At 39.7% G+C, this 19,312-nt stretch overlaps 1 protein-coding gene across 1 annotated transcript in view; it reads right to left on the bottom strand.

Annotated features, from left to right (window-relative positions):
* Positions 1-19,312, bottom strand: part of BEND2 (BEN domain containing 2) — a 68,140-nt gene that overhangs the window by 34,206 nt on the left and 14,622 nt on the right. Inside the window, exons 3-6 of the mRNA XM_021080613.1 lie at positions 17,264-17,498; positions 15,514-15,544; positions 5,354-5,768; positions 3,204-3,329 (exon numbers count right to left, since the gene is read on the bottom strand). Of these exons, the coding sequence (XP_020936272.1) occupies positions 3,204-3,329; positions 5,354-5,768; positions 15,514-15,544; positions 17,264-17,498 (807 nt within the window). The remainder of the gene's footprint in view (positions 1-3,203; positions 3,330-5,353; positions 5,769-15,513; positions 15,545-17,263; positions 17,499-19,312) is intronic.

Genomic DNA, 19,312 nt, shown 5'->3' on the forward strand with positions numbered 1-19,312 from the left:
CTAGCCTGGGAACCTCCAGATGCCGCGGGAGCGGCCCAAAGAAATAGCAAAAAGACAAAAAAAAAAAAAAAAAAAAAAAAAAAAAAGAAGAAGGCAATGTGGAGCATCAGGAAGACAGAAAGAATAATGAGAAGAAAAGGAACATGAATGTGAAGAAACTGGATCACTGCTGGTGAGAATGAAAAATGGTACAGCCTCTCTAGAAAACTGGCATTTTCTTATGAAACTAAACATGCAATTACCATAAGAATAAAAATTGCACTCCTGGCATTCATGACAGGGAAATAAAAATTTATATTTATACAAAACCCAGTACATGGATATTCATAACGGCTTTACTCCTACTACCAAAAATTAAGGGGAAAAAAACTGATGTCTGTTCAATGGATGAATAGTTAAAAACAACTACTACCTATTAAAATCTTATAAAACTATTTAACGATAAAAAGGAAGAAAGAATTGATATGTGCAACAACCTGGATAAATCTTCAAGGAATTATGCTGATGGAAAAAAATCCTCAAAGGTTCTGTACCATAAGATTTCCTTTTATATAATACTCTTGAAGTGACAAAATTAGAGAGACCAATGTTTGGGGGGAAGTAGGGGGTGAGCAGTGGGGAAGGAAGGGGTGACCTGGGACAGGTGGCGTAGCTATAAAAGGGCAAGAAGAAGCATCTTTATGGTGATGGAAATATTCTGTATCTTGACCATGATAGTGGTTATCACACCTACTCATGTGATGAAATTAGAAATAAATACCAACACACATAAACTACAAGTAAAACTGGGGGCAACTCCATAACATCTGTGTCTTGTCTACCAATGTTAATACCCCAGTTATGATATTTTACTAGTTTTGCAAGACGTTATCATTGGGAGAAAAAGGTAAAGTGTAAAAGGGAGCTCTTTATATTATTTCTTACAAATACATGTGAATGTGGAGTTTTCGCCATGGCACAGCAGAAAGGAATCTGACTAGGATCCATGAGGACACAGGTTCGATCCCTGGCCTTGCTCAGGGCTAAGGATTCAGCGTTGCCACAAGCTGTGGTGTAAGTCAAAGACAGGCTAGGATCTGGCATTGCTATGGCTGTGGTATAGGCCGGCAGCTAGAGCTCCGATTTGACCCCTAGCCTGGGAACTTCCATATGCCACAGGTGTGGCTGTAAAAAATATATATATGCAAAATTATTTCGAAATAAAAACTTGAATTTAAAAAAAAAAATGGGGAGTTCCCGTCGTGGCACAGTGGTTAACGAATCCGACTAGGAACCATAAGGTTGCTGGTTCGGTCCCTGCCCTTGCTCAGTGGGTTAAGGATCCGGCGTTGCCGTGAGCTGTGGTGTAGGTTGCAGACGCTGCTCGGATCCCGAGTTGCTGTGGCTCTGGCATTGGCCACTGGCTACAGCTCTGATTAGACCCCTAGCCTGGGAACCTCCATATGCTGCGCGAGCGGCCCAAGAAATAGCAAAAAGACAAAATAAATAAATAAATAAATAAAATTTAAAAACAAATAAAATAAAATAAAAATAGGTTACCACTAGCTTGCATTAAAGACATTGATGCATCTAGATTAAATAGTCTACTTATAAGAGTACCCTGGTGGCTTAGTGGTTAAAGATATGGCATTGTGACTGCTTTGGTGTGGGTTCTATCCTCAGCCCGAGAACTTCCACATGCTCCTGGTGCAGCTAAAAAAAAATTTTAAAGGAATAAAAAAGAAAATAAATTTTTAAAAATAGTGCTACTTATAGTAATGTATCATTTGAAACTCACCAAAATTAGGTGGGAGGCTGACAGATGAAGAAGAATATTGGCCACTGTCACTTCCCGATAAAGTTGGATAACACATTGTCTCAGGGCTGTTTTCCAGGCTGGTTTCTGCTATTTTTGGCAAAGCTACAGGAAAAACATTTTTCAAGCGCTTAAGAAAATAACTCTTAATCCTTAATCCTATACATAGTGAAGCTATCCTTTATTAATGTAAGGGAAATAAAGACATTTTCACATGAAGGAAAACTAAAAAACCTGTCTCTTGTAGGCTAAAGGAAGGCTACAGGAAAATCATCAAACAGAAAGGATATAATGAAAGAACAGAGAAACAGAGAAACTATCGCATATATTGGGGTGGAAGGTTAAAAACTGAACAGCTCCTCCATGGAATTCTGGAGTTCCCGTCCTGGCGCAGTGGAAACAAATCCGACTAGGAACCATGAGGCTGGGGGTTCGATCCCTGGCCTCGCTCAGTGGGTTAAGGATCCGGCATGACCTTGAGCTGTGGTGTAGGTCACAGACGTGGCTCGGATGTGGCACTGCTGTGGCTCTGGCCTAGGCCGGTGGCAACAGCTCCGATTAGACCCCTAACCTGGGAACCTCCATATGCTGTGGGTGTGGCCCTAAAAAGACCAAAAAAAAAAAAAAAAAAAAGAAAAAGAAGAAGAAAAAAAAAACATGGAATTCACATGACCCAGAATTGCCCTCTTGGGTATTCATCTCAAAGTAATACTTAGGTTTACACAAAAACTGGTATAGGACTGCTCATAGAGCTAAACTTGTAGCAGCCAAAAACGGGAAATATTCCAGATGTACTTCAGTGAGTGAACAGATAAACAGTTATATACCCATACCATGGAATAGTGGTCAACAATAAAAAGAAAAGAACTTTTTTTTTTTTTTTTTTTGCTTTTTAGGGCTGTACCTGTGGCATATGTAAGTTCCCAGGCTAGGGATCAAATCAGAGCTGCAGCTGCTAATGTGACAGGAACTCCTAAAAGGGAAAAACCCTTGATACATGCAACAATTGGTAGAAATTGCCTTCAGTAAAAAACAAAGAAGAGTTCCCGTTGTGGCTCAGTGGGTTAAGAACCCGAGATGGTGTCCACGAGGATGTGGGTTCGATCCCTGGCCTCGGTCAGTGGGTTAGGATCCAACATTGCCGTGAGGTGTGGTGTAAGTAGCAGACGCAGCTCAGATCCCGTGTTGCTGTGGCTGTGGTGTAGGCCGGCAGCTACAGCTCCAATTCGACCCCTAGCCTGGGAACCTCCATATGCCGAAGAGCGCAGCCTTAAAATGACCAAAAATAACATAATAATAAAAAATTTAAAATTTTAATTTTAAAAAGCTACTACTGACTTGCATTAAGGAAGTTAGTGAATCTAGATCAAACAGTGCTACTTGTAATAATGTATCACTTCGAACTCACCAAAATTGGGAGGGCTGAAGACAGATGAAGAGGTAGTATCTCGGCCACTGTCACTTCCCAAGAAAGTCGGGTAATGCATTGATTTAGTACTGTTTCCAAGGCCGGTTTCTGCTTTTCCTGGCATTTCTATAAATAAAAAGTTTTCAAGGGCTGTAACACAAGAACTCTCATCCACGAATTTCATGCTGGGTAAAACGATCTTCCAGGAAAGAAGGGGAAATAAAGACTTTCTCACATGAAGGAAAACTAAAGGATTTTGTCGCCAGTAGACTTACTCTTAAAGAAAAAAGAAAATCTTCTATCACATAGGGACATGATGAAAGCAGTAATCATGAAGCATCAGAAGGTAAAAAGAACAACAGAAAGAGCAGAAATATGGATGCAGAGAAACTGGATTACATATACATTGCTGATAGGAAAGGAAAACGGTACAGCTGCAATGGAAAATAAGTAGTTTCTCATAAAACGAAAACATGCAGTTAACATATAACCAGCAACTGCACTCTTGGGTATTCATGTCAGAGAAATGAAGACTTCTATTTACACAAAAACCTGTGCATGAATATTTATAGCAGCCTTAGTCCTAACAGTCGAAGACAGGAAAAAAAATCAAAATGTTCAACAGATGAATGGTTAAACTATGACACAGCTATACCATGTAACAGTCCTCAGCAATAAAAAGGAAGAAACTAGTGAATAACTTGGTTTAATCTCCAGGGACTTAGGCTGAGTAAAAAAAGCCAGTATCAAAGTGTTACATGATATATGCATCCAAATATACAACAAATTGGAAGTGACAAAATTCTAGAGAAGGAGAATAGATCAGCGGTTGCCAAGAGTCGGGGACAGGAGAATGGGGAGGGCAGGGTCACCAGAGGGTGATGGGCGTGGTTTTAAAAAAGGCAACACAAGTGATCCTTGTGATGAAAACGTTCTGTATCTTGACTAGGGTGGCGGACACACAAACCTTCTCATGTGATAAAACTGCATAGAACTAAATGTATGGACACACAAATGAATACAAGTCAAACTGGGAACAGGTAAATGAGATCTGTGGAGTATATCAACATCAATATCCTAGTAGTGATATTTTACTGTAGTTTTACAAGATGTTACCACTGGAGGAAATTGGGTAAAGGGTATCATTCTGTATTACTTCTTATAACTACATGTGAATCTACAACTGTCTCAATATAAAACCTTTAATTAGGAGTTCTCTTGTGGCCCAGTAGGTTAAGGACCTGGTGTTGTCACTGCAGTGGCCAGGGTGGCTTCTGTGGCATGGGTTCGATCCCTGGCCTGGGAACTTCCACATCCTGTGAATGAGGCCAAAAAAAAAAATTAAACAAACAAAATTAACATTTAATTTAAAAAATCTATATTAGGGGCTTCCCTGGTGGACTAGTAGTTAGGACTCTGTGCTTTCACTGCTGCAACCTGGCTTCATTTCCTGGTCTGGGAACTGAGATCCCACATCAAGCTGCCACATGGCACAGTGATTGATAGATAGATAGATAGATAGATAGATAGATAGATAGATGGATGATAGATACATAGATAAATTTAAAGGCTATATTAAAGAGTAAGAACCAGAGTTCACATCGTGGCTCAGCAGTTAGCGAACCCGACTAGCATCCATCAGGACGCAGGTTCGATCCCTGGCCTCGCTCAGTGGGTTAAGAATCCTGCATTGCTGTGGCTGTGGTGTAGACCAGCAACTACAGCTCCGATTGGACCCCTAGCCTGGGAACCTCCATATGCTGCAGATGCGGCCCTAAAAAGACAAAAAGACCAAAAAAAAAAAAAAAAAGGAGCAAGAACCTACTGTATAGCACAGAGAACTATATTCAATATCTTGTAATAACGTATAATGGGAAAGAATCTGAAAAAGAATCACTTTGCTGTAGTGAAGCTAAAACATGGTAAATTAACTACAATTTTTTTAAAATCACAATATTGCTGTGATTTGTGTCTGAGAGTATTTAGCCTATGTTTTCTTCTAGGAGCTTTGTGGTATCATGTCTTATATTTGGGTCTTTAAACCATTTTGAGTTTATTCTGTAAAGAAAAAAAAGCTATCATTAGTTTGCATTAAGGATGTTTCTTAATCTAAATTAAAGGATGGTATCTGTGTGCCATTTCAAACTCACCAAAATTGGGAGGGATACAGAGTGATGGCAAGGCAGTGTCTGCACCCACGCTGTTATTTTCCATTATAGTTGAATAGTTCATCGTCCCAGCAGTGTCTGCTAGACTGGGTTCTCCTTGCGGCAGAACTGCTGCAGGTACAGCTGGGGCAGCCTCGGCAGATGAGATAACACCGTTGGTACTTTCAGTACCTTCACTGAAAAAGTAGGATGGGAGAGCAAGAACAGGAAAGGGGCTGCTTGGTGTGGTGCACGGCTGTAATGAATATGTGGAGACAATTCTGGGAAGCGGTGGACTCTCCACGAGGACTGGCTGCTGCAGTTCAGGGAGTGCTGCTGACTGAAGAGATGTTCCTACAGGGTTGGTCCCGTCACCGCTTTCCTGCCTTTGTTCTGGCAAAGATGGGCTACAATCTCCCTGCCAGGGTAAGAGAACAGAATGGGTTAAGCTCCTTTCTTTGACTTCTAGACTTTAATTTCTCCATGAGGTATATAATCAAAATTGTTTTGTAGGAGTTCCCATCGTGGCTCAGTGGTTAACGAACCCGATTAGTATCCATGAGGACGCAGGTTTGATCCCTCCTGGCCTTGCTCACTGGGTTAAGGATCCAGCATTGCCATGAGCTTCGGTGTAGGCTCGGATCCCGTGTTGCTGTGGCTGTGGTGTAGGCCAGCAGCTATAGCTCTGATTCGACCCCGAGCCGGGGAACCTGCATGTGCTTCGGGTGCAGCCCTAAAAAGTCAAAAGACAAAAAAAAAAAAGCCTTTTTTCTATAAATCCAGAGGACCTCTAAAATGACACAAAGCCAGTATAAATCATCTGTGAGTAAAAATAAGAATTAAACAGTTGGTAGAAGCATTAATTTTAATTAATAATACCTCTTTTCCTAGCAACAGCGTTTTCCACAATCAACCATAAACACTGAATTTGGTGATATGATTTTATTCCTCTTCAATCCTACATTTTGATTCCATTTTATACATTATTGTTGCAAACATTAAAATATTCAATTTCACAATATCTCAAGCCTAACCTTTAGCATCTTCCAACAGAGGTTTAGTCTCCAACCTGCTGCTAAGGTAAAAACAGCCTTGCTAACCTCACACAGTTATCAGTTCTCTCTCACTTCTAACTGATTGTTATCTGTAGGAACTAGAGGTTTATCAAAGAGGTAAAAATGTTCTTATAAAACTTACACAGTTTAGCAACAATGATTTCTCCAAAGAATGTTGCATTTGTGAAACTATGCCACAGAGGTGATTAACCTGCCTTTTCATGTTTTCAGTAAGTTCTTGCAAACTCTGTTACAAAAAAAAAAAATACATTTTAGTTGTTCCTATTTTGAAAGAAAAGTAACATGTAAGAAAATACCATTAAGCCAAACTTTGACTGCTGCAAACACAGAAAGCTCTGTCAGAAATTTGTTTTCCACTGGATGCCTGGCTGTTGGTGACCCAGAGCCGAGCTGGCTGAGAAGAGGTGCCCCAACCTCCCACTCAGTGACTCCATGATATACAGGCATTTTAAGAAGCTTGAATACTGGAATGTAAATGTACCACAACTCCTATAAGCCGTCACATTTATGATGGAGTCATTTTACATCAAAGAAGGTGCTACCTTATGAAAGAAACTTTCAAATCGGCTAAAGTGCCAAAGAGCCTCTTTCTATATAAAGACGTATAAACTAATAGACAATGACCAGTCCACTCCAGAAAGAACAGTGAATCAAATATAACAGATGTGACTTTTGGCTTCAAAGTATTTTAAAATCATGCAATTAACAATTAGCCTTCCGGAGTTCCCATCGTGGTGCAGTGGTTAACGAATCCGACTAGGAACCATGAGGTTGCAGGTTCGGTCCCTGCCCTTGCTCAGTGGGTTAACGATCCGGCGTTGCCGTGAGCTGTGGTGTAGGTTGCAGACGCGGCTCTGATCCCGCGTTGCTGTGGCTCTGGTGTAGGCCAGTGGCTACAGCTCCAATTGGACCCCTAGCCTGGGAATCTCCATATGCCACGGGAGCAGCCCAAGAAATAGCAAAAAAAAGACAAAAAAAAAACAAAAAAAAAAAAACAAAAAACAATTAGCCTTCCAAAACCTTTGACTGCATGGCCTCTTTATGCCAATCAGGTATGTGATTGATGAAACCTGAGATATTTCTTGAACTACAGAGATTTCATTCAGGTGAAAATACACTTAAATAAAGAAGCCAGAACCAATAGCTCATCCACTCATTCAAATAAACATTTATCGAGGGCCTACCACCTGTCAACACTACTTTGCTAGATGCCAGAAATGTGGATATTAAAAAAAGGGGGAGAGATGAAGTGATTTCATGGCTAAGGATTAAGAATCTGGCGTTGGCACTGCTGTGCCTCTGGTTAGAGCTGTGGCACAGGTTCAGTCTCTGGCCCAGACACTTTCACATGATTCCAATGCAACCAAAAAGAGAGAGAGATAAACCAACTAATTACACTAACTCCTGCCCTAAAGAACTCCCATTTTAGGAGTTCCCATTGTGGCTCAGCAGGTTCTGAACCCGACTAGCATCCATGAGGATGCAGGTCCAATCCCTGGCCTCACTCAGTGGGTTAAGGATCCAGCGTTGCCGTGAGCTGTGGTGTAGGTCACAGATGCAGCTCGGATCTGGCATTACTTTGGCTGTGGTGTAGGCCAGCAGCTGTTGCTCTGATTCGACCCCTAGCCTGGGAACTTCCATATGCCACAGGTGTAGCCCTAACAAACAGAGAGAGAGAGAGAGAAACTCCCATTTTAGCTGGAGAGAAAGACAACCAAAGAGACAATTTCAATAAAGAAATTGCTTAGTAACCTGGAGCAGTGGTTCTCAAAGTGTGGTTTGTGGCCCAACAGCATCAAGTATCAACTACAGCTTGTTAGAAATGGAGAATCTAACTATTGCCTTTGGAATGGATTAGCAATGAGAGCCTGCTGTATAGCACTGGGAACCATATCTAGTCACTTATGACAGAGCATGACAATGTGAGAAAAAGTAATGTATATATATATATGTGCGACTGGGTCACCTTGCTGTACAGTAGAAAATTGACAGAACACTATAAACCAGCTATAATGGAAAAAATAAAAATCATTAAATTTTTAAAAATTTAAAAATAAAAATAAAAATGAGGAGATTTCCAATAATTAAAAAAAAAAAAAGGAGAATATGCCACCTTAGACCTACGGATGCAGAAATTGTGAAAGTGAGGGCAGTGAGCTGTGGTTTCACAAGCCCTCCAGGTGACTCTAATGCATGATCAAGTGTGAGACTCACTGGCGTACAGCACTGGGGTAAATAGCACAGGATCTAAGGGAATAAGACGAGCTTGAAATACTAGAGTTCTGCCACTTAGTACCACTGTGACCTTGGGCGAGTTACTTAATTTCTCTGTGCTTCGATCTCCTCATGTATAGAGTTGGGGATGAAAATCTCTCTCAAAGTTATCTTGAGGACAAAATGAGGTGCTATATATTATGTTAATACTAATATGATAATAACAATACTACATAATACTGGTTCAATCCCAATGCCATGACAGAAGTAAGACTAGGAGGCACAGGACTAGGTACACAGAAAAAAATAAGACCCAATCCAGGCTGGCGGTCACAGTGGCCTTTTCAAAGACGGAAATGTCTGTGTTGAGAATTAAAAGATGAGAAAGAGTTCACCAAGTGAAGATGCATGGAAGGCACAGAGGGCAGAAGGATCAGCAAATTCAAAAATACGAGAACACGAATTCGCATAATATATTTAGGGTACTATATATAGTTTAAAAAGTTTAGGGTACTATTTATAGTTTAAAAAGTGTTGGAGAAGGAGGCTAGGGAGGCAAGAAGCGTCATATTTAGATTTTTACCCTGAAGACAAAAGAAATTCAAGCATGGGAAGATATGAGGCAGGATCATTTTTAGAAAAGGTCAAAATGCAAAATGATAAGGGTCTGGATCAAGATGGTCGTGGTTAGAATGTCAAAGACACTTTTTGAGTGAGATTAAGGAAAGATAGCCATCAGGACTTGGTGAATGGGGAAGAGGGGAAGGAATTAGTCAAGGACAATGTCTGGATTTCTGGCTTAAACAATTAAGGAGATGATGGTAGTTAACCTGAGAGAGGGAACATAAAAAAGATGATTTTGTACACATTATATAGAGTTCTCCAAGAGGCAATGGCTAGATACATACACAATTCTGGGACCATGGAGAACAGCATATGCTGAAGGCATAGATTTGACAGTCAGAACTGTACCAAATCCAAACCTTTGGTTAAGAGAGAATCATTCAGGTAGATTTAGACCGAGCTGAGAGGGACCAACGGATAGTACAAATGAAGTCAGAAGAGAAAGATGTGGAGTTCCCATCATGGCTCAGTGGTTAACGAATCCGATTAGGAACCATGAGGTTGCGGGTTTGATCCCTGGCCTTGCTCAGTGGGTTAAGGATCTGGCGTTGCCATGAGCTGTGGTGTAGGTCGCAGACGAGGCTCGGATCCCGTGTTGCTGTGGCTCTGGCGTAGGTTGGCACTATAGCTCCGATTGGACTCCTAGCCTGGGAACCTCCATATGCCGCAGGAGCGGCCCCAGAAAAGGCAAAAAGACAAAAAAAAAAAAAAAATAGAAGAGAAGAGAAAGATCTAATTTCAACAAGAGAAGAACACTTTTAATAACCCAAATAATATGCCTGAAGACATTCAGGATATCATACAAAACAAAAATGTAATGCTATAAAATAGTGGCAATCAGAAAATAAGATCAAATTACTGGAAATTATGATTGTGTCAAAAATATATCAATATAATATCAAATATCTCAACATAATAAAAGCTGTTTATGACAAACCCACAACCAATTTAATACTCAGTGGAAAAAAAGATGAAAGCCTCCCCAATAAAATCTGGAACAAGACAAGGATGCTCACTCTCATCACTTTTACCCAGCATAGTATTAGAAGTCCTAGCCACAACAATCATACAAACAAAAGAAATAAAAGGTATCAAAACTGGAAGAGAAGAGATAAAATTGTCATTCTATGCAGATGACATGATACTACATACAAAAAACCCTAAGGACTCCACATAAAAACTACTCGAACTGAGAAATTCGGCAAAGTAGCAGGATACAAGACTAACATTTGGAAATCAGTTGCATTTCTGTATACTAACAATGAAATGTTAGAAAATGAATATAAAAAATACCTTTTAAAATCATACCCCCAAAAATAAAATACCTAGGAATAAACCTGACCAAGGAGGTGAAAGATTTATACATTGAGAACTATAAAACATTACTCAAGGAAATTAAAGAGGATTCAAAGAAATAGAAAGACATCCCATGCTCCTGGATTGGAAGAATTAATACTGTTAAGATAGTCATACTACCTAAAGCAATCTACAGATTTAATGCAATCCCTATCAAATGACCCAAGATGTTTTTCACAGAACTAGAACAAATAATCCAAAACTTTATATGGAACCATAAAAGACCCAGAATTGCCAAAGCTATCCTGAGGGGGGGGGGGGGGGAAGACAAAGGAGGTGTAACTCTCCCAGACTTCAGACAATATTACAAAGCTACAGTAATCTAGACAATCTGTTACTGATACAAAAACAGACATACAGGCCAATGAAACAGAATAGAGAACTCAGAAATAAACCCAGACACCTACGGTCAATTAATATTCAACAAAAAAGGCAAGAATATAAAATGGAAAATAGTCTCTTCAGCAGGTGCTGCTGAGAAAACTGGACAACTGCATGTAAGTCAATGAAACTAGAACACACCCTCACATCATGCACTAAAATAAAATAAAATGGCTTAAAGACTTAAACGTAAGACCTGGTACCATAAAACTCCTGGAAGATAACATAGGCAAAACATTTTCTGACATAAACCATACAAATGTTTTCTTAGGTCAGTCTCTGAAGGCAATAGAAAGAAAAACAGAAATAAACAAATGGGACCTAATCAAACTTACAAGCACAGCAAAGGAAACAAGAAAAATGAAAAGACAACCTTCTGAATGAGAGAAAATAGTTGCAAACCATTCAACTGACAAGGGCTTAATCTCCAAAATACATAAAAACAACTCATACAATTCAACAAAAGAAAAACAAACAACCCAATCAAAAAATGGGCAAAAGACCTAAATAGACATTTCTCCAAAGAAGACATATAGATGGCCAGTAAGCACATAAAAACAATGTTCAACATCACTGATCATTAGAGAAATGCATATTAAAACTACAATGAGGTACCACCTCACACCACTCAGAATGGCTATCATTAATAAGTCTACAAATAACAAATGCCAGAGAGGATGTGGAGAATGTAAATTGGTACAACCACTACAGAAAACATTTTGGAGTTTCCTCAGAAAACTATAGATCCAGCAATCCCACTCTTGGGCATATATCCAGAAAAACTTTCATTCAAAAAGATACATGTACCACTGTCCATAGCAGCACTATTCATAATAGACAAGACATGAGAACAACATAAATGTCCACTGACAGATGAATGGATTAAGAAGATGTGATATATATACACAATGGAATACTACTCAGCCATAAAAAAGAACAAAACAATGCCATTTGCAGCAACATGGTTGCAACTAGAGATTCTCATACCAAGTGAAGTAAGTCATTAAGAGAAGACAAATACCATATGATATCACTTATATGTGGAATCTAAAATATGGCACAAATGAACCTATCTACAAAACAGAGACAAACTCACAGACATAGAGAACAGATGTGTGGTTGCCAAGGGGGAGAAGGGAGGCAGAGGGATGGACTGGGAGTTTAGGCTTAAGAGATGCAAACTATTACATTTAGAATGGATAAGCAATGAGGTCCTACTGTACAGCACAGGGAACTATATTCAATCTCTTGGGATAGACCATGATGGAAAATAATATAAGAAAAGGAATGTGGGGAGTTCCCGTTGTGGCTCAGTGGTTAACGAATCCGATTAGGAACCATGAGGTTGCAGGTTCAATCCCTGGCCTTGCTCAGTGGGTTAAGGATCCGGAATTGCCATGAGCTGTGGTGTAGGTTGCAGATGTGGCTCGGATCCTGCGTTGCTGTGGCTCTGGAGTAGGCCAGTGGCTACAGCTCCGATTCGACCCCTAGCCTGGGAACCTCTATGTGCCACAGCAGTGGCCCTAGAAAAAGGCAAAAAGACAAAAAAAAAGAAAAAAGAAAAGAAAAGGAATGTGTGTGTGTGTGTGTGTGTGTGTAACTGGGCCACTTTTCTATACACCGGAAATGGTCACAACATTGTAAATCATCTATAATTTAATAAAAATAAATAAAAATAGAACATCAGGAAAACAAAGTGAAGGATATCTCTCAGAACAATGTACATAAGCCAAGGAGAGAAACAAGATAAACATTAAGCAACATGGATTTTGGAGTTGTCACAACCAACTAAAAATCATTCCAGATAGAGGAAACTGTATATGAAAAGAAAGAAATGGAGAAAAAACTCTACCATAGCTAAAGACTGGCACCAAACTTCAAATTGAAAGGACCCATGTAGTGCTAAGCTGGATACAGGGAAAAGAGATTCTAAAAGTTTCCAAAGACAGGAAAAAAATTAACCTATAAAAAGTCAATACTAACAGACTTCTCAAGAGTCCTGGATGCTAGAATAGAATTTCTATGGGAAAGTAATTTTGAACCTAGAATTACATAGTCAACAAAAGGGACAAATATGGGACATAAGAAACATAAAGTGACATGAAGAAATTTTCAGATAGGCAAAGAATCAGGAAATTTAACTCCTATGCACCCTTTTGAGGACAAAAAAAAAAAAAAGCTATCTTTAAGGAGAAGTTACTCAGAAAAATTAAGAAGAAAACAATAGGGGAATCCAGGATGAGGAAGCCATGGGATCCATGAAACAGCAGGCAATCGAAAAAAGTACTGAGATGACAGTTGTGCCTATAAAGTAATTGGTTCAAATTAGAATAGGAGGGGTTTATGAAAAAAGAAATTTACGAAGAAAACAGATTGCATTCAACATAAAGAAAGACTCTGAAGCTCAAAATTCCTAGCAAAGAGATGAAAAAGGCATCTTTCTTCTTTCAACATACAAACATACATAAATAAATAGCAAAAACTCCAAAAGAAAAAAAAAAAAACTTCTGGAGTTCCCACTGTGGCTCAGCAGAAACAAACCTGACTAGTATCCATGAGGATGCAGGTCCCATCCCTGGCCTCGCTCAGTGGGTTAAGGATGCCATGAGCTGTGATGTAGGTCACAGGCACCGCTTGGATCCCGTGTTGCTGTGGCTGTGGCCAGCAGCTGCAGCTCCAATTCGACCCCTAGCCTGGGAACTTCCATATGCCGCAGTGTGGCCCTACAAAAAAAGAAAAAAGAAAAAAGAAGAAAAAAAGCTTCTAAATAAGAAAAAATTTAGACAAATGAAGTCATAGTATAAAGAGAAAGCCAACTAGATTATGCCATGATTTTGAGTGCTGGCAGAATACAGGAGAGAATCCACTGACGTTGACACTTAGGACACTGAATAGGAGAGAATTCGCAACAGAAGATTATATTTCTTAATCATAGGATTGTATTTCTTAATTAATTCAAAATGGATTAGACACTTGAATGTAAAACCAGAAATCATAAAACTCCTAGAAGAAAACACAGAAAGTTCTTTGAGGTCAGTCTCAGCAATGCATTTTTGGATCTGACTCCAAAGGCAACGGCGACAAAAGCAAAACTAAGCAAATGAGACTACACTAAACGAAACAGCTTCTTCACAATGGAGGAAACCATCAACAAAATAAAAGGGAACCTAGTGAATGGAAAAAGATCCTTGAAAATTATATATCTGATAAAAGGTTAATATCCAAAATATATGAAGAACTCATGCAACACAATAACAAAAATCAAGCAAGCCAATTAAAAAATGGGCAGAGGACTTAATAGACATTTTCCCAAAGAAGACATACAGATGACCAACAGGCACATGAAAAGATGCTCAACATACCCAATCATCAGGGAAATGCAAATCAAAACCACAATTAGATATCACCTTACAACTGCCAGAATTCCTACTACCAAAAGGACAAGAAGTAACAAGAGTTGGTGAAGATGCAGAGAAGAGAACCCTCCTGCACTGTGGGTGGGAATAGAAACTGGCATAGCCACTACTGAAAACAGTGTGGGGGTTCCTCAAAAAACTAAAACTAGAACTACGACATGATCCAGCAATTCCACTTCTGGATATTTGTCTGAAGAAAACAAAAACACTAATTCAAAAAGATGCATGCATCCCCCACTATGGTATACTGCAGCATTATTTGCAACAGCCAAGATATGGAAACACCATAATTGTCCATCAATGAATGAATGAATAAAGAAGATGTGGGATAGATAGATAGATGTAAAAAAGAATGAAATCTTGCTATTTGTGACAACATGAACTGCTAAGTAAAATAAGCCAGAGAAAGACAAATACCATATGATTTCACTCCTATGTGGACTCTAATAAACAAAATGAATAAACAAAACAAAACTCGCAGATACATAAAACAGGTTGGTGGTTGCCAGAGAGGCATGGTATTAGATGGTAGGCAAAATGGATAGAGGGGATCAAGAGGTACAAACTATTAGTAATAAAATAAATAAGTTATGGAGATGGAATGTACATCATGGGGACTATAGTCAATAACATTGTATCGCAAATGTGAAAGTTACCAAGACAGTAAATCTTAAAAGTTGTCATTACAAGAAAAAAATTTATAACTCTGTATGGTGACAGATAACTAGACTTATTGTACTAATCATTCTGCAATGTATAAAATTGTGAATCATTATGTTGTACACCTGAAATCAACATCATGTTGTATGTCAATTATTGCTTCAGTTTTAAAAAAAATTATATTTGTTATCCTCCAAGGTCAATGACATTATTTAGTTTTATAGAAAATAATGTTAACAAATACTAGTATTCTAAGCACTGATTGTTTTTGATTTTTAGAAATAACATATCTAAAACATGGAAGGCTTACTGATAGTCTATGGAACAGAGTTCATAAACTTTGACAGTGTTAGGAATGTGAGAAGTGGGTGTTAAAAGGAAGATAAATAGGGGATAGTGTATGGAATGCTAATTTCTACTTCTTATATGATGGGACATGATTACTGTTAAAGGACTGCCTTCTAAATCTGCCAGAAGAGGTAATGGAAGCTTATTAGTGAAAATTAACAGTAAGCATTAAAAGAAGTACAAATAACAGTATAACTAATTTCAGAGTGGGGAAAATGAAAGAGCTAAAGTTCTTACCTTTCACAGTGGTAAGTTAATAGTTAACACCAAAAGTTAACACAAAATGAAATAGAGTATATTATTTGTATAATGGTAGAAACCACAATAATTTAAAATGGAGACTACTGGAGTTTCCTGGTAGCACAGTGGGTTAAGGATCTGCTGTGGTGTGGGTCTGAACCCTGGCCTGGGAACTTGAGCATGCCTAGGATGTGGCCAAAAAGCAGAAGAAGATCAAGACTATTAAAAGTGGTTACCATACAACTACTATGGAGAACAACATGGAGGTACCTTAGAAAACCATACATAGAACTACCACATGACCCAGCAATCCCACTCTTGGGCATATATCTGGACAAAGCATTCATTGAAAAATATGCATGCACCCCTATGTTCATTGCAGCATTATTCACAATAGCCAAGACAAGGAAATAACCCAAATGTCCATCGACAGATGACTGGATTAGGAAAATGTGGTATATATATACACATGGAATACTACTCAGCCATAAAAAAGAACAATTTGCAGCAACATGGATGGAACTAGAGACTCTCATCCTGAGTGAAATAAGTCAGAAAGAGAAAGACAAATACCATATGGCATCACTTATATCTGAAATCTCATATATGGCACAAATGAACCTTTCCACAGAAAAGAAACTTATGGACTTGGAGAATAGACTTGTGGCTGCCTGGGGGGGGGGAGTGGAATGGATGGGGTGCTTGGGTTAATAGATGCAGACTATTGCCTTTGGAATGGATTAGGAATGAGATCCTGCTGTGGAGCACTGGGAACTATGGTCACTTATGATGGAGCATGATAATATGAGAAAAAAGAATATATACATGCATGTGTAACTGGGTCACCTTGCTGTACAGTAGAAAATTGACAGAACACTGTAAACCAGCTATAATGGAAAAAAATAAAAATCATAAAAAATAAATACATAAAATAAAAGTGGTTACCTCCAAGGTATAGGGCTGAGGGTGAAGAGGAAAAGACTTTCATGTTTTGTCACTCTCTACTGTTTAACTTTTCTTTGAACCAAGTGCATGTCTTATTTTCATGATTTAGAAAAAGAGACAGATAAAAACAGGAAGTCAGGGAGTTCCCATCGTGGCTCAGTAGTTAACCAATCCAACTAGGAACCATGAGGTTGTGGGTTCGATCCCTGCCCTTGCTCAGTGGGTGAAGGATCCAGCATTGCCGTGAGCTATGGTGTAGGTCGCAGACGCGGCTCAGATCCTGCGTTGCTGTGGCTATGGCGAAGGCCAGCAGCCACAGCTCCGATTAGACCCCTAGCCTGGGAACCTCCATATGCCGAGGGTACAGCCCTAGAAAAGACAAAAAGACAAAAAAACAAAAACAAAATCAGGAAGTCAGATGTTTAGATAGTAAATACAAATGATATTCAAAGAGCTGGGTTATGAAAGGAAGGAGAGAGGGAGGATGACAGCTAAAGAGGGATGGGAAGCCAAAATAAGTGATTTAAAAAAAAAAAAACTGTAGGAGAATGAATATGCTGAGAGTGATAGAGACAGAGAGAGAGATGGCTAACAAAGGGAGGTGGGTCAGATGCAGAAACCAGAGGCGGTGTTGGCCTGACCGAGGAAAACACCTTTCCCATTCAAAGGGTCGGGAGAGAGGTCGGCAGAGAGCTGGATCCAGGCACGTTTGTTGGCCCCAGTGGGGAGAGGAGTCGGGACTTGGAGGGCATTTCTTCTCCAGGCCCTCCTCTTCCCCCACGAAGTGAGAGGCAAGGATGGGGGCTGTCGGAGGATCACCAGGCGGGGGCCCGCTCCCCAGCACAGGCCGTCCCCTCTGCTTCCCAGCTGCGGAGGGCTGGGGCTTTGCTAAAGGGGATGCCGGGCAAGAACACAAAAGGGCAAGACGCAAGCGCTGCACCCTGGGGTCTGGACCGGCGAGGGAAGGCGCTGAAGAAAGGAGGGCGGCGGCTGGCACATCACGACAAACGGAGAGGATCCTTTATGGCCCATCCCTTAGGGCTGTGACTTTGGAACCTGGGCACCTCTTAGCACAGATGCTCCATCCCACCATGCGCACAGACGTTCCTGGCGGAGCAGCGTCAGCCTGGCTGGTCGTGGGTGCTGATGGAAAGCAGGCTGGGCGAGCCCTGCTCCAAACCGCAGCGCCCTCCGTCGCCCCTGCGTTCCCAGCCTCTGCACCTCCTTCCCCAGGAGATGGATCCCTTCCCGTCCAAGTGTTTCCCCTTCTCCTCCCGAAAATAATGATTCTTTTTTACTTTTCAAAGTATGTTAGTTGGTTGTATTCAAGAAACTTTAAGTGTTAAGAAACATGTATCTTTTCACGAACGTTCATTACTTCTAGGGTATGCAGCTCACACACTCCTTGATAAGGACCTACTTCTATCAATCTCTACCAACATGTCCATTGTACAAAATCCCCTCAAAACTATGCAAGGTGTACTCTTTAAGAAACACTGCTGGGTGGCCACTTCGTTTTAATTGCAATATCTTGATAATGCATTTAGGTGTAATAAATGTCATGCAAATCAGCCAATTTCCTTAAAAGAAATGTCAGAGAAATTCAATATTGAAAAGTCTAGATGAAAGAGACTCGACTGTATGTGACCAGTAATGGGCTATTTTTTTATAAACTACAAAAGCCATATTTTTATTTCAAGTTTTTCACCTAAGGAAGTTGTTTCAAGTAGCGATTTTTTTTTAAATGTATCACAACAGAATGATAATCATACAGAACTTGGCATAGGAAAATTTCTGTTAATAGTACAACGACATTAAATGAGGTAATGAAAATTTTAGCTCAATATTTTGGAAAACTACTTTTAAGTGACAACTTTGATACCTGGCAATGGTGTTGGAATTCCACAAGCTGGTTTCGATGATTTTCATTAAAGAAAACTTCAGATGCATTGCTCTCCTATTAATATAAAAATAAGTAAGTCAATGCTTAATATCTCTAGGAGCCAAATAAAATACTAGAAAAAAATAACACTTTCTATATTTATTTATTTTGTTGTTGTTTGGCTGCCGTGTGGTGTATGGAGCCACTCTGCGGCATACGGAATTGCTGGGCCAGGGATCAGATCTGAGCCACAGTTGTGACTCAATGCCGCAGCTGCAGCAACACCAGATCCTTAACCCACTGTGCCAGGCCAGGGATCAAACCTGCGCCCCAGTGCTCCAGAGACACTGCAGATCTCACTGTGCCTCAGCAGGAACACCTACATATTTATTTTAATTACTTTTCTTTTTTACCTGCATTCCAAAAGGTTTTCAGAATCTAACAAGACAAAGCAGAGATAAAATAAAACCAAAACCTACATTCATGAGAATGAAAAAGGTAAGAGCTGATTAAAAAGGGAGCTAAAGGAAGAAAGTTACTATATAAAAACCTAAGTTTAAGAAAAGCTCCTGGGGGAGGGCTGGACTGGGAGTTTGGGATTGGCATATGCACACTGTGGTACATGGAATGTTTGGCCAATGGAGAACTGCTATAGAGCACAGGAAACTCTACCCAATATTCTGTGAGAGTCTATATGGGTAAAGAATCTGAAAAAGAATGGATGTGTTTACATGTCTAACTTAATCACTTTGTTGTACAGCAGAAATTATCACAATATTGTAATTCAACTGTACTTCAATAAAATGTAAAAAAGAAAACT

Source organism: Sus scrofa, chromosome X (genome assembly GCF_000003025.6).
Source record: "Sus scrofa isolate TJ Tabasco breed Duroc chromosome X, Sscrofa11.1, whole genome shotgun sequence".
In the NCBI taxonomy this organism is placed as follows: domain Eukaryota; kingdom Metazoa; phylum Chordata; class Mammalia; order Artiodactyla; family Suidae; genus Sus; species Sus scrofa.